The sequence below is a fragment of the Haliotis rubra genome, unplaced genomic scaffold, assembly GCF_003918875.1.
Source record: "Haliotis rubra isolate DU_JTF1 unplaced genomic scaffold, ASM391887v1 Scf181, whole genome shotgun sequence".
Taxonomy (NCBI): Eukaryota; Metazoa; Mollusca; class Gastropoda; order Lepetellida; family Haliotidae; genus Haliotis; species Haliotis rubra.
In genome coordinates, this window is record NW_025765792.1 from 1,324,780 (window position 1) to 1,348,720 (window position 23,941).

At 39.4% G+C, this 23,941-nt stretch overlaps 1 protein-coding gene across 1 annotated transcript; it reads right to left on the reverse strand.

Moving 5' to 3' along the window:
- Positions 1-10,019: 10,019 nt before the first annotated feature.
- Positions 10,020-23,708, reverse strand: LOC124273492 (retinal guanylyl cyclase 1-like). The gene is made up of 5 exons (XM_046708761.1): positions 23,346-23,708; positions 15,836-15,947; positions 14,245-14,343; positions 11,765-11,856; positions 10,020-10,856 (listed from the first exon to the last, which is right to left on the reverse strand). The coding sequence occupies exons 1-5, from the start codon at positions 23,706-23,708 to the stop codon at positions 10,020-10,022; spliced, it is 1,503 nt and encodes a 500-aa protein (XP_046564717.1).
- Positions 23,709-23,941: the final 233 nt, after the last annotated feature.

Below are 23,941 nucleotides of genomic sequence, written 5' to 3' on the forward strand. Positions count from 1 at the left end.
GTGAGTGAGTGGGTAAGGGTTTATACCGCTTTTAGCAATATTTTAGCAATATCACCAGAAATGGGCTTCACACATTGTGCCCATGTGGATAATCAAGCCCGGGTCTTGGCGTGACGAGAGTACACTATATCTACTGAGCGGGCAATTACCCATTCTTGACAAGAGTAAGTGTTAGTTAATGGCTTCATTTGTACATGTAAAATACATCATATATTTCCATGCATAAAACTTGTCGACTGCGGACCTTACAAAAACCAGAATATCATTTACAGTTTAAATATAGAATGCAACATGTTATATTTGGGATTACACTTTCTCAGTAAAGTACAGATTCTAGTACTTTTGTTGGGTTGAGTCCCATCCTTCATTCGAAACCAGACCCTCAGATTCAGGCACCTAATCGCCAGCCTACAAAGTCAGCCGTCTAACCCACCCAGCCATCGCGGCTTCAACAAAAATGGAAGTAGGAAAACTGGTTGTCTAGACCACGGACTTTGTGTAGGTAGCCTCTCTGAAAAGTGTACATTGGCTCGGCTGCCACGGCCAAAATGTACAAATGGTACTAGAATCTGTACTTTACTGAGAAAGTGTAATCCCAAACATAACATATTTTACGTTTGACCACTTTCTTAATAGCATTGTGTATTCATACATAAACGAATACAAACAACATGTTCCCAAATGTAGTCACATGTAATAAATAGGTGGCTTGCACTATGAGTGAGTGAGTTTAGTCTTACGCCGCTTTTCGCAATTTTTCCAGCAATATCACGGCGGGGGATACCACAAATGGTTTTCACACATGGTACCCATCGAAGACCTGGTTAAGTCTGGAAAAAATAATAAGTTGCATTGTGGTGGTGCCTGCTGACCAGTGTGTCCATTTTATCAAATCAATCAACACGAATGGATACAGCAAGACGTATCTGGCATCAATAATTCAGTGCTATACCCTGCCTTAACCTCAGGATCTTTTGCAAGTTTTTGTTTCCACCAATATTCCAGCTATATGGCGGAGGTCCGTAAATAATCTAGTCTGGGCCAGACTATCCAGTAATAAACAGCATGAGCGTCGATCTACATCAACACCTTGTGAGATAGACTAACGCTTAGTCTCGACTATACATAATTTGGATTGTAACAAATAAACCCATTTTAATTGGAAAGAAGACCCAGGGAGACCAGAGATTCAGAACCTAGACTTGCTTCATTTAGGGCTTTGGCATTACAGGGAAGGCAAAGCTGTAGGGAAAATAATATGGTTCAGGGACTGTGAGACAGACTACTTGTGAGAGTAAGTTTGGACCTGCATTGAACTCAGAAACCCTTTGTCTGTTCGTTTTTTCAAAGAACTATATTCGTCACTGATAGCCTGACGCATACTCATCTTTTCGAAAACAAATTTTAAGCCGTGGGGTTACTAATACAGCTGTCTATTTTCCATAAAAGATAAACCCCTTCAAGAAAACTTCTCTCTGAAGTCATCTTGGATGTCCGACTTAAAACGAGGTGAGTATCGAAGCTAAATTGCGTCCTACGGCTGCCTTTGAAATAAATACTACTAAATTCAAGTGTTCGGAAATGACACCGGTAAACGGCAGGTACACACGAGTTCTCAAACTCAGCATTTCAGTACAAACGCTGGATGATTGCAATGTTCGCTATTGAAGAAGAGTTTAGTTTGTAAGATGTAGCTTCAACGGCTTCAGAGTGCAGTCTGCCGATACGCCATAATAAAATTGATTGTTTTGGTTTGGTGTAAATAAAATCAACTACAAAGGAACGACAGTATCAACGTATACCAGAGACCAGACCATCTTTACTGTAAGGACCGATACCAGGAACAAACGTTGTCATTAATTTCACGTGTGGCATCAAGACTTAACTCTTGTTTCTTGCCGAATGCTTCACGTGCTGAGAAGTGCCCAACAGGCAGCAAGAATAAAGCCCCGGGATTGTCATGACTGGAGTGTTGTGTGTGTTTCTTCTTGCCACCTATTCCTTTGTTTGTGTTATTGAATGCCAGAACTGTAAATCGCTATAACGATGTGTTGTCAGACTAATGAGCCCGACCACCAACGCCCTATTCCGTCTCCGAATCCCAGTATAACCTGCCTCATGAATGCACAGTCAAACACGTTTGTGTCGAAGTAAAAGGGAATTAGGCAAATACCTCAATTTATCCGTCAACAAAACGGTGACTTCAGAAGGCTTTCCCGGGAACCCAGTTTTTTTCGAGTGAGTGAGTGAGTTTAATTTTACGCCGCTTTTAGCAATATTCCATCAATATCACGGCGGGGGACGCCAGAAATGGGCTTCACACATTGTGCCCATGTGGGGAATTGAACCCGGGTCTTCGGCGTGACGAGTGCACGCTTTAACCATTAGGCTACCCCACCGCCCATGTTTTTTTCGAAACAGCTGTATGTTCGACACAACGTTGTTGTACATGGAAGACCTTGTGTTGCAGTAGTTATCCATAAGGCATGTCGCTACCGGTTTCAAAAGATCATTTGGCAGTTACAGCAAGTGTGAATGAGGCCGTTTAGGGACCGTTCATTATTTATGGCTAGGGTGGGTGATGATGAATTTAAGAGGGTGGGGGTGTCACCCATTTTATTCTTAGGAGCTTGGGGGTCATCAATTTTGTACACACTTACTTGGGAGGGGGGTGTTCAGCAATTTTGTACAAATAATATATGTATTATCATGCTTAGAAATTATGGAAAGGGGAGGAGGGACATTGATTTGGTACATGACATGCAGGGGGGTCACTTATTTTGTACATAAATTTTAGGGGCGTCATTCACATTGTACATGCTTCTCCATAAAAATCAACAACCCACACCCCCACCCCCACCCCACATCCCCACGCCTTAAATTATGAACGGTCCCTTATGCAAAATATTGTTGATCAGTTAATTCATGCCTTACCCCCTGTGCTATTTCCATTCCAGATGTACGTAAGTCCCAAAGCATTCAAGGTAGATTTAAACCTACTATTATTTTTAATCGTAGTATATATGTTCTTTTTAATTTATGGCTAGATTGTTAAACATTGCTGACAGCTGAAGGGATGATACAAAGGGTCCATGCATGTAGCAAATGTAATGTAAGTCCCCATGGTTCCTAGTATGGTGATCTACATTCATTTGTTGGCGATCTATAGCCCGTGTTTTATATTGTATTGTCTTCTTTAATTAAAATGTTTTAGTTGTACATGCTAGTTTTATATTCATATCTGTGATACTCTAGTATTTTTACTGTCCATCGTCGACAGGTTTTACTCTTCAAAATGTTTTCATTTTTATGGTATAAATTGTTTTCGTCACGTTATGACTGAGATATTGCCGATGTGACGTTAAATATTAACTCACTCTCTCACCAACTCCATTCCAGATACAGAGTGACTGAGCTGGGTTAAACGCCGCGTTGAACAGAATCTCCGTTATATCACTCAGTCGTGCTTAATTAATGAGTGGACGAAAGTCTAAGTGACGTAGGTCCACTTTAGTGAAACCCACGAGCACGGTTTGGTGTTTCATCAGAATAGGTTAAGAACAGGTCACGATGCATTATGTGACAGAAATAAAAAATATTTCATGCTCTTTGTCCTTGAAAAATATATAATGTGCAATAATTCTTTAAGGCAGTAAGTGTACATGAGCCAGCAAGAGACAACATAACCACATGAGAGAACCAAGTTAAGTAAACAGACTGATTGTGTTACGCCGCTTTCAGCAATATTCATGCAATATCACTGTCCTCATGTTGTGAATCGACCCCGGGTTATCGGCGTGACGAGCCAACCCTTTTGCTACTAGGCTATCCCACCGCCCCTACGAAAACAGATCCGAAATAGTTCTAGTGTATCATTCTGAAATCCTTAAATCAAGTCAAAGCAACAGGCTGCTATCCTTCAGTAAACGCTAACGCGAGCATTAAAAAACGTACATCCTGTGTAAAAAACAAACCTCACAATAACAACAGGTATTTCTTCAAAATCGGACACTTCAATACTTGGTAAAAATAAAGAAAATTCCTTTGATCGACGACGGTTGTGTACATCCACACGGTGCTATTGAAAGATTCAAAGACAAATCAAACACACGACAAAAATATTCTTCATGGACGACATTCCCCGAGATCTGAATAGTTTTCTAGGATGACGGAAGCCTTAATTTCCTTAATTATTTTGATTCGTATGTTCCGGATACCCTATACGGATTCCTATATAATTTCACACTGGTGTGATTCTGATTTGAAGATGTGCTTCGGTGTAAAGCATGGTCGTGTTGATTTGAATATTAATTGGACGAATCTAGGATCCTGTTTGTTTGTCAAAAATCTAGTGGATAAAGCGTGTGTGTACATTTTACCGTCCTATCGTAGCATACTCTATGTTGTGAAACGTCCTTATTTACCTGTCTCGACAAATACCATGGTGGGAGACATTATTTTTTCCCTGTCTGTTTCGACATACGCCATGTTTCAGTATTTTTCTGTGTACCCTAACATACTCAATGCAGTTAGACGTCCTTATTTACGCGAGTACTGACATACTGACATTCGCTGTGTTGAAAAACGTCCATATATACCTGTGTGTTCCGACATACTGACATTCGCTGTGTTGTAAAACGTCCATATTTACCTGTGTGTTCCGACATACTGACATACGCTGTGTTGAAAAACGTTCATATTTACATGTGTGTTCCGACATACTGGCATTCGCTGTGTTGTAAAACGTCAGTATTTACATATGTGTTCCGACATACTGACATTCGCTGCGTTCTAAAACGTCCTTATTTACCTGTGTGTTCCGACATACTGACATTCGCTGTGTTGTAAAACGTCCATATTTACCTGTGTGTTCCGACAGACTGGCATTCGCTGTGTTGTAAAACGTCCATATTTACCTGTGTGTTCCGACATACTGACAAATTCCGTGTTGTAAAACGTCCATATTTATCTGTGTGTTCCGACATACTGGCATTCACTGTGTTATAAAACGTCCATATTTACCTGTGTGTTCTGACAGACTGGCATTCGCTGTGTTGTAAAACGTCCATATTTACCTGTGCGCTCCGACATACTGACACATGCCGTGTTGTGAAACGTCCATATTTACCTGTGCGCTCCGACATACTGACACATGCCGTGTTGTGAAACGTCCATATTTACATGTGTGTTCCGACATACTGACATTTCCTGTGTTGTAAAACGTCAGTATTTACAAGTGTGTTCCGACATACTGACATTCCCTGTGTTGTAAAACGTCCATATTTACCTGTGTGTTCTGACAGACTGGCATTCACTGTGTTGTAAAACGTCCATATTTACCTGTGTGTTCCGAAATACTGACAAATTCCGTATTGTAAAACGTCCATATTTACCTGTGTGTTCCGACATACTGACATTCCCTGTGTTGTAAAACGTCCATATTTACCTGTGTGCTCCGACATACTGACACATGCCGTGTTGTAAAACGTCCATATTTACATGTATGTTCCGACATACTGACATTCGCTGTGTTGTAAAACGTCCATATTTACCTGTGCGCTCCGACATACTGACACATGCCGTGTTGTGAAACGTCCATATTTACCTGTGCGCTCCGACATACTGACACATGCCGTGTTGTGAAACGTCCATATTTACATGTGTGTTCCGACATACTGACATTTCCTGTGTTGTAAAACGTCAGTATTTACAAGTGTGTTCCGACATACTGACATTCCCTGTGTTGTAAAACGTCCATATTTACCTGTATGTTCTGACAGACTGGCATTCACTGTGTTGTAAAACGTCCATATTTACCTGTGTGTTCCGAAATACTGACAAATTCCGTATTGTAAAACGTCCATATTTACCTGTGTGTTCCGACATACTGACATTCCCTGTGTTGTAAAACGTCCATATTTACCTGTGTGCTCCGACATACTGACACATGCCGTGTTGTAAAACGTCCATATTTACATGTATGTTCCGACATACTGACATTCGCTGTGTTGTAAAACGTCCATATTTACCTTTGTGTTCCGACAGACTGACACATGCCGTGTTGTAAAACGTCCATATTTACATGTGTGTTGCGACATACTGGCATTCGCTGTGTTGTAAAACGTCCATATTTACATGTGTGTTCCGACATACTGACATTCGCTGCGTTCTAAAACGTCCTTATTTACGTGAGTACTGACATACTGACATTCGCTGTGTTGTAAAACGTCCATATTTACCTGTGTGTTCCGACATACTGACATTCACTGTGTTGTAAAACGTCCATATTTACATGTGTGTTCCGACATACTGACATTCCTTGTGTTGTAAAACGTTCATATTTACCTGTGAGTTCCGACATACTGACATTCGCTGTGTTGTAAAACGTCCATATTTACTTGTGTGTTCCGACATACTGACATTCCCTCTGTTGTAAAACATTCATATTTACCTCTGAGTTCCGACATACTGCCAATTGCTGTGTTGTAAAGCGTCCATATTTACCTGTGTGTTCTGACATACTGACATTCGCCGTGTTGTAAAACGTCCATATTTACCTGTGTGTTCCGACATACTGACATTCGCTGTGTTGTAAAACGTCCATATTTACCTGTGTGTTCCGACATACTGACATTCCCTGTGTTGTGAGACGTCCATATTTACCTGTGTGTTCCGACATACTGACACATTCCGTGTTGTGAGACGCCCATATTTACATGTGTGTTCCGACATACTAACATTCGCTGTGTTGTGAAACGTTAATATTTACCTGTGTGTTCCGACATACTGACATTCGCAGTGTTGTAAAACGTCCATATTTACCTGTGTGTTCCGACATACTAACATTTGCTGTGTTGTGAGACGTCCATATTTACCTGTGTGTTCCGACATACTGACACATTCCGTGTTGTGAGACGCCCATATTTACCTGTGTATCCAGACATAGGCCGTTTTGATCGACCTTCATCGTTACCTGCGTATCCTGGCATGCTCCATTTTAGACGTCCATATTTACCTGTTTGTCCTGATACAATCCATATTCTGAGACCTCAGTTTTACCTGTGCCATGTCTGTACATGCCTTGACTGACCACCTCCGTGGTGCAGTGGTTAGAGCGTCCGCCCGGAGAGCGGAAGTTCGCGGGTTCGATCCCCGACCGCGTCATACCAAAAGACGTTAAAATATGGTATTTGTTGGTCCCTGCCTGGCGCTCGGCATTAATGGGTACATCAAGGACTGGTCGGCTCGGAGTCAGTATAATGTGTCTGAGTGGGGTATTCATGCTTCACTGCGGCATGGTATCTCAGTGAGCTAGCACTATAAAAGCAGCTTCAGTCTGGGCTAGTACAAGCAGCCGCACAAACACATACACACGCATGCGCGTCGTCATATCAGCGAAATATTCTCAAGCACGACGTTAAACCCAATTCCACCACCACCACCACCACATGCCTTGACTTACTTAAGAGATATCCATAATGTACCTACACATTGTCATACTCGATGTTGAGAGGCGTCTGTAGTGTATCTATGGATCATTACATAACAATGGTAATTTGCTTATATATTGTGACATACATTATGTTGAAAGACGATTGTAATCAGCTTTTATACCTTGAAATACTCAATAGTCAAAGACGATGGATCGTAAAATACATATGCATGCACATCCTGACAAACCCGCGTTGAGAGAATATTGTACTATACATAAATATCTTTATAACGATCTTCATTGGACACTTGCTTATTGTCATAGCTCTTCATTGAAGCTTCAGCTGTCGATGTTGATGCTGTGGTGCTGTTTATCTCCCGATATGTGTGTAAACTTGTTGTTCAGCAATAATATGGAATAACTTGTTATTAATTACTTTCAAATAAATGTAAGCTTTACTGTATATCTATATCCTATTCACAACAAAAGATACAAAGTCATATATGAATTTATTTTCATGCCTTGTGTATCTGTGTTTACAAGATCTGTAAGAGCACTTTTAACATTTAGAGTTACCGCAGAAAGCGTTGCTTTTAGAGGCGGTATGGCAATAGATTCAATACCTTGAGTGTATGTTGAGGTTGAGAAGCGCTCATACAATACACAGAAACAACAAGATTAGCACTAGGACGGCGATTCATGGACCTTGTAAAACAAAATACTATTTTCTGTGTACATTGGTGTGACATTGTTAATGGCAAGTACTGAATATAGAAATGTATAAAGTTACTGTATATTCTGACGCTACTTTGCTATTTGCAGATCAGAACATCCTTTACCTTTTCGCGAACTCATGTGTCAGCGCTGATTTTCAGTTTTCTGTTCACAGAATGTTCTACGTTATTTTGTCTTCTGCGTTCTATGGAATCTTGAACGTTAGATCTACCAGGCCCACAATTTTCTGGCGTTGACGTTTGAACTGAAAGACGTGGTGAGGGCCACACGAAAGTCGTTTCACAAACACATGGAATGGACTGACTGACTGACTGACTGACTGAATTTGGTTTTACGCCGCTTTTAGCAATATTCCAGCAACATCACGGCGGGGGACACCAGGAATGGGCTTCACAAATTGTACCCATGTGGGGATTCGAACCCGAGTCTTCGGCGTGACGAGTGAACGCTTTAACCACTGGGTTACACCACCGCCCCACATGAAATGGAACCAGACAATATGCATGAAGGGTGAATGCTTTCACCACTGGGTTTACCATCCTACGCTGCTAATAAAAAAATGACATACACTCGCTGCAAAATATAATTTATTCCACAAACCGTGCAATAGGAAATATCAAAACTATATTAAATAGTCACTGGTTATCACAAAATGCATATGTTTTCTAGTCTACTCCATAATGTGGAAATGGAAATGGCCATATGGGACTAACAATCACAATATTTGTATACACACAAATAAAGTTATTTATGGGATACTGTCAAATATACTAAGAAGTTGTTATATCGCCCGTTATTGTACATTTTTTCTATAAAAGATGTTTTAAATGAAACTAAAATATGTAAACGTGTTGGTTTTGTTGTTGTTTTCATCGTGTGCTCGTGTCAATCAATTTTACGGAGACGAATGAAGGGAAATTTGTTGAGTTTAGGGAAAAGATAATAATTTTATTATATGTATGAAAATTAATAGTTTCGCCAACACGTGGTGTCAATATGTTTTTTTTCCAGTGTTCTGTTCATATTCTTTAAATCGCTATTTTCCATTTGCACGCAGTACAATCTGTTTCGGCAGATAGTCGAGACTGCATCCTCTGGCATTGATATACATTTAATGCAGTCAGATTTAGGTGATCGACTTGTTTGTGAACAATCTAACACCAAGAAAACCATTCCACTCTTTGACATGCTGATCTGTGAAATAATATTACGTCTTGGATTTGGACTTGTCTGTTCTTTTGCCTTTTTTATGTTGTACTGTGAATAATTATAGTCTTCAACGTCATGCTGAGCTAATATTTCAGCAGTCTGAAAATAATTGATTTTGGGACAGACAGTTTAGTGATTGACATCGTGAGCATCGATTGGGTTCCAAGACATCGACAAAGTCATCGAGTCTGACACCCCGATCAATTTGGTTACCTTGTACGGCAAGCATATTATTAAGTTGCCAATAACCATCCATCACAATTGTATTGAGTTTTATACAACGTTTGATTAATGACATTTGTCGATTTGAGTTACTTCCTTTGCAAGACTCGATTGTTAGAAATCCATTTTTCTATTGGTGCATTGCTTATGTATTTACTTTTGTTGCATTACTTATACATACACTGTTGTGTCCGAAATATTTATAAACTATTGGTTGTACTGCACGTTGTAGCAATCAATATCCCAACAATATGGGGACGCCATAAATGGCCCTCACGCATTGAAATCATTGGGGTATTGTCAGTTAGAGGTCATGATGGACATTTGCAATAATCCTTTGAAGGTTTAGTCACCCGCACCTCCTTTTAGCAAACTGAGGTATTTGCTCATGGTCAGCAAAACTGAAATCACCCGTAAGCCATCACTCATCACTTGTTACAGTAATAACAATATCAGATTGTATTTTGTGCACATGGTCATGTCCTTTAAAACCGCCATGAGAAACAACTGCCGAGCTATCCCTGGCCAGTTGAGCAGCTTCAGCGTCTGCTACAGGACTGTTCTCTGTCATCTTGACCTCATTCGGCAACGCCATTGCGTCATTCACATTCGGCGCAGTGCCGTTGTTTTTGAGAACATTGACAGAGTGATCGAGGGAATTCTTTGTTGGAGTCTGATTAACTAACCCTTTTCCCGATGATTCAGAACTAACCGCTTTTGAAGTTGCTTTATCGTCAGTTACACCATCCTGTATTGAAGGAACCACACTGTTTCCATCTTTATGTTCGGTGGATCCAGTGCAGGAACCATTTTTGACAACTACAAAATCAGAACCCTTTGTGTCAGCTCCGAGGTTAGATTCATTATTCTGTGTCCCGAGAGATGTACCGAATTTGGAGCTGTCTTGTTCTGTTTCAAAATTGGAAATGTCCTCAACTGTCAAGTCTTTTTTCAAGCTGACATTCTGCACGTTACGAATACTTTTATCTTCCTTTTCGCTTTCCTTGATGTCCTGGAGTTTCCCAGTGACGTCAGCAGTCACCTCCACTTTACTCACCCCGTCTGAATTACTATCCACAGTCAACGTCGACCCTGACTCGCTGACCATACCAGTACTAAGGGAAAGAGTCCCAGAAGTTGCGTCATCCTGTTTTACCTTTCGCTTCCGTTTTGGTATGTACTTGCACACCATGCTGTCATTGGCTTGAGTCATATCCGCACGGCCGTCCAGCCAGAATGTTTTCATTTTCCCTTTTCCCTGAAGAAAGACATAATGTTATTACCCACTAACATCGCTCAATTTCGTTATATCCAGAGTTGTCAGTCTTACTTTTACGTTGTACTTTTCACTTCCACAAACGAATGTATATGGGGTTTTCTTTTCTTGAAGAGAAATACTAAACCATATACTTGTACAATAACACATCGTTTACTCCAAGCCATGGCGTTTTTCATATCGAACTTTGTACTTCCGTTACAGTGGTTTTATCTAACTTGATTTCAAAAGATTTGACTAAATACAAAGTGTTCTTAGCGACGAAGACTTCCAGACACTCACATGACAACCTCATTGTGGAGCATGTAGTTGTTTTGATGACGACTTCATATCTTTAGAGCTTATTATTAAACATGAAAAATGAACTTACATTCACCGGTTTCGTTTATAAGAAATTCCATCGTGTGTACAGAACAAACATTATGTTTAAAGATTTTCAATATTGTTTCATCTGTTTACACATGTATGTACCTTTACTTAAATAAGCGTACTTAATATCCTTATCTGCCCAGGAAAAGTTCTATAATCTATAACATGCATCATGACTAAATTTAATCAGTTGTGAAAAACAAGTATATATATATCTAATTCACCAATATATATTAACCTATATATGACCTTTGGATCATGAATAAATCAATTCTTCCGACACGTCGTAACTACCAAGGACACTTTCACAGACCTGCTATGGATTCACAAATTCGCTGTCTTTCTCTTTGGATCAGGAATAATATTTAATACCATTCGAAGTTTCAGTGTGTGATGAAACACAATATAACTATTTCCTCTTCCGAATATATCTTTTTCTAATATTATCAATAGGTCGTTATGTTAAACACGTCTCAAACCCCTTATGCGAATTAACCCCGTAAGGAGGAATATAAACCAACCTTAATGTCGATCTCCCCTCTCTCGGATATCAGGTAGTTGTCCGTTTTTATCAGCCGATCGCGTGTTGCCTGGCTAATATGGATCTTGTGGGCTGAAACGAAAACAGTAATGAACACAAATACTTCACGTGACGAGAGTCATGCAGGAAACATACGCCTTCTTATAATATGTTTTATGTAGTGGTATTCCTTTGTCCTTTTAACGTAAACTTCACCGGATATTCCTGCCTAACATGTGCTACATTCATTTTCACAAAATCATGTTTCTGGTTTCGTCATGTACCTTTGCTAGTGTTTACATACCAGTTTTATCTATTTATTTTTTTTCAGTAATATATTAAGAAAAGGTTCAAAGCCCTGCGTATAAATATTAATCAGAAATGTATTATTGTCAAATGTAAGCAGTGGTGTGGAATACTCTATATTATAACGCTTTCAGAGTCGAGTGCAATATGAGATCCTCTAGAACAGATGATGATGGTGGTTACAGCGTTGGCTAGAACTATTTTGACGATATTATTTAAATATGCATGCACATGTCTCTATCATTTCGGGCGGTGGGGTAGCCTAGTGGTTAAAGCGTTCGCTCGTCACGCCGAAGACCCGGGTTCGATTCCCCACATGGGTAAAATGTGTGAAGCCCATTTCTGGTGTCACCCGCCGTGATATTGCTGGAATATTGCTAAACAGCGGCGTAAAAGTAAACTCACTCACTAACTCACTCTATCATCTCACATTACATCCAAACAGTATGTGTGACGAAAATAAGCTAGTGCTCAACAGAAAGTGTACAGGGTGTTCGACCAAACTTGAAAGGAAAAGAAAAGTTAATGACCATCTGTTTAATTTCAAGTATTCAATTCTACTGCAACTGTACACAATTTCATTTGATACATAGTCGAAAGTACCGTCTCACTGACACTGAAAGACACATGGTATCATAGTCTGAACGTTTTCTTTCTGCAATATGTCATCAAATGTTGAATCAATAGTGAGTGTGGCCACCACTGGCCTCAATATAAGACTCGACGCAGTAATGACGCAAGATGACATTAGGCGTGATCCGTTGCCATTCCTGTAGGAGACATTGTTCAACTTGTGCGGTGACAGGTGGCGGTGGTAGTCTTATGATTTGTCGATCCATGTCGTCCCAGAAGTGTTCTATCGGACACATGTCGGGAGAACATCCTGGCCACGGCAAAACAACGATGTTAACGTTATGCAGAAAGTCGTTTGTCAGTCTTGTTATATGAGGCCTTGCGTTATCGTGTTGGTAGACAATGCCATGTGGTTGATGCAGAATAAATAGCAACACAACTGGTCGTAAAACTTCAACCCTGTATCTTCAAGCATTTAGGTCGTCATGAATAATCACATGTCTTGTTTTGAGATCGCCGCAGATCCCTCACCACACCATCACGCTACTAGGTCCAAACGCTCGGACTTGCTGAACGCAATTCGGCGCTAAACATTCACCTACTCGTCTGTAAACACGAGCCCGGACGTCATTACTGCTCAGGCAAAACCTACTCTCGTAAATGAACATCACACGTCGCCAATCTGCCAACGTCGAACGCGCCCGCAACGTCAATCAACGACGTCGGTTTGGAAGAATCAGATGCACTCCGCGGTAGGGTCGACGTGCTCGAATGCCATACTGCCTTAGTCGCCGGTACAATGTATGTTGACTGATTAGGTGTCCTAGTGCCGTCGCTGCCGTTGACGTTACAAAACGATTTCTCAGATGAATTGTACAGATGTGGCGATCATCAGCGGGTGTTGTCACGCGTGGTCGAACACGCCGAAGCCTATCTGAAGTATTGCCTGTTCGTCTTGATCGTTGCATCAGTCTGATGACAGTTACTGGGGTGCAGCCGAAGGTTCTGGCAATGACGGTGTGGTTAGCTCCTTGTCGGGCCCTTTCGACAGCTCTCATGCTTTCGGTTTGCCTTGATTTTGATTTGATTTGTTCCTTTTTCTACTGCGTTCTTTGGGTTTTTTGCGACGTTTAGGCGATTCGTTAACTTGTTTCGCCGTTTGTTCCCGGAAATGATGGGTCTGTACGTGTGTGACGACTTAATATGGTTTTATCACTTCTTTTATATTTGTGTGAATTTGTATGCAATATTTTCCGGTGTATAGTTTCTTTTGAGCACTACTGTATTTTTACTCTGGATTTCCAGCCTAGTCCTGTCGTTGCTAAGTGAATATTAGAACTGACATTATTGCCGTTGCATTTTATGCTGCCATTGTAAGTACTTACAGACCCACTGAATGTTGGTACTAACACTCTATTGTGTGCTGCAATTGTACGTTTTTTGTTCTAATTTGTATTGATTGTAAATCTACATTTTACATAATTCATTGTTAATTGTATTAACATTTCTTGATATTTTGGGGTTTTCATGATGAAGTCTTTTGCGTAAAGATTTCTGGGTCTACCTGTTTCAGTTTGAAAATCGATTTGAAACACTACTCACGTAATCCATTTGACTCCATCCGAGAGGCGGTGTTTACTGTATCTCCGAAAAGGCAGTATCGTGGCATCTTGATCCCCACCACGCCCGCCACACAGGAACCTGAACATAATGGTAATAATAACGATGATGATGATAATCACGAAGAATCATGTCAAGAATGAAAAATACCTACGCCCTCGCTCTTCCTCCTGTTCTTATATCTCTTCCCAGATATAAACAGATATAAAGTGAAAACACGCCGTCACATTTTGAAAATGGGACGGCGTGTTTTCACTCTTTTATGACAGAATGTCATTTGGCACTTTTGCACAAACTGTTTTGATGCTTCCTGTGTGAAGAAAAATATCTTGCATGGTGAAAAATATCTGAAAAGAACCAATAATGTTGTACACTAATGTAAATGTTAATTTTGTTGATGGACGGCACTGATATCAGTGGCAATCAAGCGGTGTCTATCAAATCGGCATAGAGTCGGATTGGCAAGTGAATTTTAAGGCTATTTTAACGACTAATGCACCAATTTAACATGCAGTGAGGCAAGGAGAGAGCAACACTGCCGAGTCAGCTTGAATGAAGGCGGTTGGCCTGAAAAGTGAAAGAGAAGGTGTTCTCTTTGCTGCTAAGGATCAGTCACTTCCCGCTCGAAAGCGTCAGTGTGTGAGTTGGCATGTAATGTAAATATGAAAATAATGTAGATTATGCAATGAATTTAACGAGACTACCAACATCTTGTTAGCGGATACCGAACGTCAGCACATACATATGGTTCTCGTAAGTAACCCGCTGGCGTGGTTTGTTTCTTTAATTACCGTGTTCTTTATGCTGAGTTTTTACTCCATTAGTGGTAGGCCAAGAATATGTGGAGGGCGTCATGGAAAACGATCGCTATAACATTCTTTTGAATACCTAGTCTGGTCGTTTAAAGTAATCAAATTATTTATTTCCTTGAATGTTCTTCCCTTTTGACACTGATGTGATTGATAAGATTCAGGGAAAACATGCAAATATGCCAAATGGTCTCCCTTTTTCTTGATGTCTCAGGGTTGGTACCTACCAATATATTGACGGACTTTTGGGGAGTACCCGGGTTTTTACTGTCAAGAAACACAGTCCTGACACCCTGCTGTGTTGGGCATTCTTCTGATCCCCCTAATAATGGTTGGACAAGAAAGCGCTTTCTTGGAAGCTCTCTGAGCTGCTTGCAGAAGGAGCTATTGGAGTTGAAATTGATGATGAGCCAAATTAACCTGACTGTGCTAGTATCACCTGGACTCCCTGTTAATAATGTAATCAACAAGCTGTCAGGTTTTCGCTCATATGACCATCTCACCATAAGAGCCATCAATTCTCATAATGGTCAATTCGACAGAAACGTTGTTTTGCAAACACAGTGAACACTTGTAGTCTCGAACTTTCGGGAACAAATCGGTTGCTTCGAGATACACGAACCATAATTGTATATTCGCATGCAACGTATTAGAAGCACCTGTCACGACTTGATAAATGTTGCATCAAAGACACCTGCAATAAAACTAAAAGAATACAATACTGCCACCGGTTCCTACACTCATATTCACACTCAACAACGTACCACTGTGCATTCCAATCCTGAGCTTCAGCCCTTCCTTTGGGTAGCTAGGGACCTTCACTTGGTTAACTGACGAGAGAAGATCAATAGACATCGTGGCGATTTCTTCAGCATGCTGAAATAGAATTTGATTTTCTAGTGAAATAGGAGGTGATGTGAGGTGAAATTGGGTTTAACGCCGTACTTGGGAATATTTCGCTCATATGACGACGACGTGCATGCGTGTGTATGTATGTGCGGCTGCTTGTACTAGCCCAGACTTAAGCTGGTTTTAAAGTGCTAGCCCACTGAGATACCATGCCGCAGTGAAGCATGAAAACCCCACTCCTCAGACACATTATACTGACTCCGAGCCGACCAGTCCTTGTACCCATTAATGCCGAGCGCCAGGCAGGGACCAACAAGTACCATATTTTAACGTCTTTTGGTATGAGGCGGTCGGGGATCGAACCCACGACCTTCCGATCTCCGGGCGGACGCTCTAACCACTACACCACGGAGGCGGAGTGAAATAGGAAATTGTACTTCGATCACACCATCCACACGGATATTTTATGGGTGGGGTGGAAGTTGTTTCTCTATTTCAATGTCGAAAACAATAATGCTTAATATTTAGACGTTCATTTGAACTGTTCGACTGGAGTATTGATTAGCATACATACCACATATGTTAAATGTTAATGACGGTCTCTCTTTCGTGGCAAACGTTAACACTCACTCACTCACTCACTCATCCATACGCTCACCCAGTCTGTTAATACATGTGTCTAGGCATTTTGGTTGCATTGCTGTGGATGTTTCACATGATTCACAGAGTGGAAGCAAACTAAAACCTCATGAAGACTTACTGAATTACTTGACCTCCATCTGAAACAAGCTAAACTGATGGAGTCAAAGCAAAGACCAAGGGTCTTCATATTTGCATAAGATGAGTTCTCAGGCAATACTGTTTTATCAAGTTAGCATACACATGTGTATGTCCAAAAAGACCGCAGCATTATTCGGGAAATTATTGGATAAAGTTCTGTAAGAACCTGGTGCCAGAGGTTTTTGGTTTTTTTTGTTGTTGTTGTTTTCGTTTTATATTATTCTTTTTTTATAATTAATCTCTGATCATTACCACACGCTCCATTACGTCGCCTTTAACGCATACGGTGCTGGGTTTCTTCCTCAGCAGAGACCTTTACAGTCAACATACATAATTATGGAATGCTCTGAATAATTAGTATTAGCCTTGTACAATACGTCTTTAATCAATATACGCAATAGCAAACATGCCTTAATACCTACATTGTGTTCTCCAAAGTCAATGTGACTGTGACGACACATATTTATTGATAACTAGAAGTGTATATGATTACGTTATTGGTAAATCCCACATGGCCGGGCACAAAAACAAGGGGGTCTTGACGCCATGGTAATCCTCCAAGAAAAGACAACACCCTGTCCTGTCGACCTGCTGTACCTAATTACGTAATTATGGACAGAATCCAATCATTTTGCGACATAGTTCTATTTTGGTCGTTGAAATAATGAGAAATGGTATAAGTCAAACATTCATCTTGAACCTTCGCAAACATCAGAGTAGGGCAATCAGCAACACAACATATTCAATGTCCACAGTAGAGCGGGACTGTTTAGGTCCGTATGTAAAACGGCTGATATGTTACATAGTGTTTAGGCAAATATCATGGTGTACGTATCCTTCTGCTCTAAAACGGCTGGAGAAGTCAAAGATAGTTCAAATATTTTCAATAGAGATATGTGATACACTAAACTGTTTTCGTCAAGAGGTTTTTGATGTCCTAATTTATTGATCTATAATATAATTATAAACTGTTCTCGTCACGATATGGCTGAAATATTGCCGATGTGACGATAAATATTAACTCACTCACCCAAAGCAAATATTAAAATTATTGACCATTGCCCGAATCAAGCACGCATGTAACCCTAAATCTTGATTGTTTGTAAATCAATGTCGATATCAGCAGCCTTGAAGAGATCGAATGTTTTCCATGTTGAGAAGACCCTATATATCCAGTGCCATATGAGGGGCCGAGGGGTAGCCTAGTGGTTGTAGCATTTAGGAAATCACAAAAGTTCTTACAACGGTAAATGCACGATTGGACCCTTTAGAAAATATCGACTACACGAATTTGTTTGATATTGTTTATGAACTTGCTGAAAAGTTTAATCGAAATACGTAGCTTTTTTACGAAGAGATACGGTCATGACAAACAAGATACGCTGAGTTTGATTTAACTGCATCTTACTCTGTGTAGCTCTTTTCCAAAAATATGTTGAATATTCCATATTCCAAGGGATATCTATTTCAAATCACAAACTATGAAGGATCTTTTCAGTAATATAAGTTCTCATTTAATTATTGCATTTTTAAAAGAATTAGACTTGTTAACTGATTTGTAAATAGATAGATATTTTATTATTGGTAGTTTAGATTAGTAACTGAGATTGTTAGTGGCTGTACCCTCAAAGGGGGTTGAAGTAGCGTAAAAGTATTGTCCTGAGAGGGTACGTAAGTCCTGAAACATTCAAAGGAAATTTAAATTTACCGGCTGTTTTAAATGAAGCATTCTTGTCATTTTAATTTCGGCTCAATTTGACTTCAATCGCCAGCGGCTGAGGGGGTGATATAAATCCAGCTAGGGACCATGCAGGTAGCAAAAGTAATGTAAGTCCCCATGGTCCCTAATCTGGTGATCTACCTTCAGTTGTTGGCGATCTATAGCTTGTTTTTATATTGTATTGTCCAAATAGTGCTATCAGTTTTAACTTTCCACACTAGTTTTAGTTGTAATTGTGATATTCTAGTTGTTTTACTGTCCTTCGTCGACAGGTTTTTATAACATACATATCTTCCATTTCAAAGACACATATGTTCTCGTCACAATATGGCTGAAATATTGCCGATGTGACGTTAAATGTTAACTCACTCACTCACTTTTCCGAAAAACCCAAATAAACTCTCGCGTCGATTGAAGGGTTCCCAGAGAAATGTGATTTTCAGATTCTCCTATTATTCAGGTTCTCTATATTTAACATCTCCTTATCTATCTTATCTTATCTAAACCATTCCCTTGATCGTACATCAATTTCTTGAAGGAAACACGTGATCCGAAAATGGCAGGGCATCAAACATTTCGATAAAAATAACAGAGTGGGATTCCCCTTTTCAGACATACAGAACGTTTACTGACAACCCTTTTCAGACATACAGAACGTTTACTGACAACCCTTTTCAGACATACAGAACGTTTACTGACAACCCTTTTCAGACATACAGAACGTTTACTGACAACCCTCGACCTTGCAGTGAATGCTTTTCAAGACATTACACTGCACCAAGATGTTGACCGTCTTGGACCTTCAGCATTAATGGTTTAAACAGGATTACATACATACATGATTTGTATGTAGGGAACGGAGATAACCATCGTGACAGTGAACCTTTGTTGTCAAATCAATAGTTGATGAATACACAAAACAATATCACGTGTATGACGTCAGCTGAACGCGTGATACGTTCATATACGATCGATCACCATATGTGACGGGACGCGCGTTTAAAAAAGAATTTCTAGGAGTTTCTAAAATGCCGAACTAGCTGCAGAGAAATATAAATATATATGGAATAAAGTGGATTCGAATTTGGGAAAACAAATAGTCACGAGTTTCCGGTTCGCAAGAGCCCATTAAAAGCCGCATGATAGGGATAAAATGGAATATTTTCAAACTGTCCATTAAGGATACGTTTTACTTCAGTGATTCTATGTCGAATATATATACACCTGTTCATTAATCAAGCACCACCCTATTTTGAAAATAAGATGTGATGCTACAGAAAGGTCAGGGTATATGCATCAACTTAATCAACCTATAGTTAAAGAAGCTTTATCCACTGACAGTTTTCCAAATACCATAACGTTTTCTATTCTTTATGAAAGAATATGTTGATGAAAATGTGATGACTGAATTTTTACCCAAAATAACTATTCCCCTCCTGCTAAAACTACACAATTAAATCAAGTTTTGACTAAATATAACAATTCTGTTATATACCAAGATGACATTTACAAATCAAGTAAGCTTTAATTATGCATAATCAGGAAGAATCCGAATGTCAGAGATTCGGACTTTTTTCCAATTATTCAAATTTCTTATTGACAAAAGCTGAAAAAAGGTCACATTAATCATATTTTTTAATAAGTCTTTATGATATTGAGTTTATTGTATTGAATAAATACTTTTCCTTGTCGGATACTGAGAATTACAGCTAAAATATGTTTGTAATGTTTGTAAAGCAACAGTAACTGCATTTTAAAATTTTACATTTTTTTTTAGTTTGACTGTAACTTTTCCTAAATCTTTGTTTACAAACTTTCATCCATTCACAATAAATAACGAATTTATAGGCTACATGACGATTGTTACTTTAACTTTTCAGAATAATGTAGTTTTAAATATAGGCAATTATCCTAAATAAATTACATGGTAATTTTAATGATATTTTCGTTTTTGAAATGTTAAATGCTTGTTCTATCAAATTATAAAGGTCATTTAAGTGTTTAGCATTTCACTTCAGACAAAATTAATTGGTAAAAATACAGGGTGGTGCTTTTTTTATGCACAGATGCATATATGTTGATGCACACCATTCATTTTCCAGACAAACGTGGCAGCGATATAAGTGTGTTTATATCAAATATATCAGCTGTACGGACGTGACATTGGAAAACATGATGACTTCATGATGGTTTCTAAGAACATCTGTACATATTGCTATACAAAATGTCAAAACACAAAAACTACCTTGATTATCCGCCAAAGCAGATCCGTTTGGTGTAACGAGCTATACATCCGAGAACATTCTATAATTGGACTGCTGTAATGACACCAGGTGTTCGCGAAAAGTCTTAGGCACGTCAACAGGAAGTATCCAGCAGGCGTCTCTAAGTACATGCCCTGGTACCTCAGTTCTGTGATTGTTCAAATACTCGGCAGCTTGTGGGTCAAAAGTTCATACCTTTGTTATAATCACGGGGTATATAAGAAAGCTTTACAATCATAGTTCGTCACTGTGGATAAAGTCGATATCGGTTTACTGGTATAGCCATTTGTTTCATTTGCTTTACCTCTGTTGCAGTTCATTTGCAATGTAAAGGACAATTACAGGATCAGTTTGTATGCTATATAAGGCACTAAAGGAGGATGCTTGCAATATTCGATAATGAAGTGTGGGAAACTTTAATCATGCACCTAACTAACCCTACAAGCAGGTTGGTTAACGTGCTTATAGTAAGGCCTATTAAACGGATGATAATGCGCAATAAAAGAGGTACAAAATACATAAGGCTATAGACCGAACGACCTTGTGACCTGGGTCTCTGTGTTCTTTTATATTTGTCGTTTGAATAATATCAGACAAACAGAAAACGATAAAAATCTACCATACAAGATAAGGGCGGTATATCACCAGTACAATATCCACTTGTTTCGAATTTTCGCCCTCTTTCAATTTATTGTGATTTATATCTATTTCATTCTTTTCACCCCAGTATATTGTTAAAGTTTTACTGTATGTTAATCATTTGCAAAGTTTCAGGTTCAATGAGTATGTCATGTTTTAGACTATGAAGATTTATCGCTGACTCAATATATAAACATTTTTTTAAACATTTTGTTGAAAAGAATATGATTCCTTTGAGCACCTCAGCCGTTTTTTACCCTTGTTAACATGAGGAATGACTCACACATGTACTTCTGTTTGATTTAATAAACACTTCATATAGGTGGGATTAAATTATCCAATTTCAGCTTTTGCCAAAAATGAAACACACTTAATGAATGTATTGTCACTGAATGTGAGACAGCAGGAAAATCAATGCAAACAAATATTTCTATTAGCGCCGAATCGCCTACTTTCGGTTCTGAGCCGAAGTCGAGCCAACACAATGCTACTTGAATCGCCATTAGTGTTGACGCAAACTCTCAATATGCCATTTGAAGTTGTTTAAACACTAGGTTCTTGAAGAAAATATATTATTTTAGGGTGATTGCATACGTGTTACTATCTATAGTACTCATCTTGTACTTGCCTTGTAATTACAACCCAAGCACGTAACCCAGACATCAATAAAACATTCAGATAAAACTAACCGATAACTAGTGTATTTGAATCAACACGGCCACATTATATGGAAAACGGAAGAATGTATCTAGCTTCTTCGAAACTGTCGTGTTCCATCAGCTATAATTACTATAAATATTTGTATGCGAATGATGTTTTACATGGTATATTATGAACAGGATTGCTTTTTTTGTTGTTGAAGATGGAAAGCGGGCCATCGCACTGTCAACGTGACAATGACATACTTCTAGAAAAGGATCAATGACATACACAAGCGTATTGACATGTATAATTGTGTTCGTCCAAAAATCATTAAATCATTAAACATGAATGTTACGAAAACAAGTGTTAGATGAACATCAAACAGCCAATGCAAGCACGAACGTTTATATCTGCAAAACCTAAGACGAAAACACATACTTTGAGTCATAGAACGTAATGAACGTCCTGTTTATGTCAGCCTGAGATCTCTTGAGAGATTTGTTTATAGGATCACATTCATAGTGTGAGGTGGTATCACTCTCACTCAGTTAGCCCTGACTCCATTGTGCAAGGAAGGGTCACAGGACAGTATTATCGAGACGATATACTGACATCCTTTGTAGAATGTCAAGGCGAGCGCTAAGCCAATAGTTTTATCCCTCTTAAAGGTTTGGGACATGACAGATAGCAATGTGCGTCATCGCTACAGGCTGCCAATCGCGATCACGTTGGTGGAACTCGGCCAGGTGATGCAAAAGAGTGGGACTCGCAACTGCGGCACTCAAACGCCGTATGATTAGTCGCGTGAATGAATGTGTGACAAATCGTTGCGATATAACAATCTATGAATTGAAGGCATGTCCAGAACATATACAGTTTAAAATGGACACCATATCAACATGTAAATGCATTCAATGAGAACTGTATAATTTGTCAAACAAACATACATCAGTTATGAAACTAATTTGAACTAGAATGAAAGGATATGAGCTTCCGCTGAGAGATTCCAGAGAAAGCAGCTACGGCAGTCGACATCTTCTTAGACGCTAAAAGATTTCAAAATGCTTTTGTTTTCGTGAGGATGTTTCTTCATCTATTTTCAATAATTTCATCACTAATAAGAAAACAACGGCATAAGCACACACACGTTTACAGTATAATTAAATAGATTTAGGTTAAGAGGAATTGTTCATTTGTTGTAACTTCTGGTGAAAACACAAATGGCAAATCAAAGGTGAGTTTTTGGTTTGCTCTCACTAATTTACCAATCATTAAACAGCTTGCTGGTGTATGCACAGAATAAGGTTATCATGGGCCCTCATAATCACCCTCCCAGTTTCGTTCCCACAAATAAACTAAGAAAAATTCATTCCAATATACCTTCTCTCCATTTTTGACAGGAAGTCCACTGGCCACCATGTACGCATCTCCAATTGTCTCGACTTTGTACACGTCATATGTGTCAATACGGGAATCAAACAGGGAATACAAATTGTTCAGCATCTCAACAACCTGCATCGGAGTGCATCGAGCAGAGATGGTGGTAAACCCAACTATATCTGAGAAAAATATGGTGGACGAGTCAAACCATTCAGCACTGACACTTTCGTTGTTCCTCAACTTATTGGCCACAGAAATAGGTAACATTTGATACAACAGTTTCTCCGTCATCTTTTTCTCCTCGTTGAGGTCATTGGTTTTCTGTTCTAAGCTTTTTGAATATGCGTAGATCCAATCCGCCATTTTCTTGACTCTAAACGATATTCCAACAGCCATGCCAAAGGCCACCATGCAGGCACTACACCACAATATGAACCGTCTTGTCAATGAACCGAGCTCCGTAGACTGCCAGGAAAGTATATATTCTTCTAAACTATGTCTTGCTGTCAGTATGTGTAACACAGCCTGTTTTCGGATGTCATACACCTCAATGGATGTCATGTTACTCGAGCAGTCATGTTCAGAGTTACCAATCA

Excerpts from the sequence above, each read along its gene's own strand:
- LOC124273492 (XM_046708761.1), bottom strand. The coding sequence starts at position 23,708 with ATGGCGGATTGGATCTACGCATATTCAAAAAGCTTAGAACAGAAAACC. Across the intron at positions 15,948-23,345 it reads CTGTCAAAAATGGAGAGAAG|CATGCTGAAGAAATCGCCAC; the intron begins GTATATTGGAAT and ends ATTCTATTTCAG. Across the intron at positions 10,857-11,764 it reads GAGGGGAGATCGACATTAAG|GGAAAAGGGAAAATGAAAAC; the intron begins GTTGGTTTATAT and ends GTCTTTCTTCAG.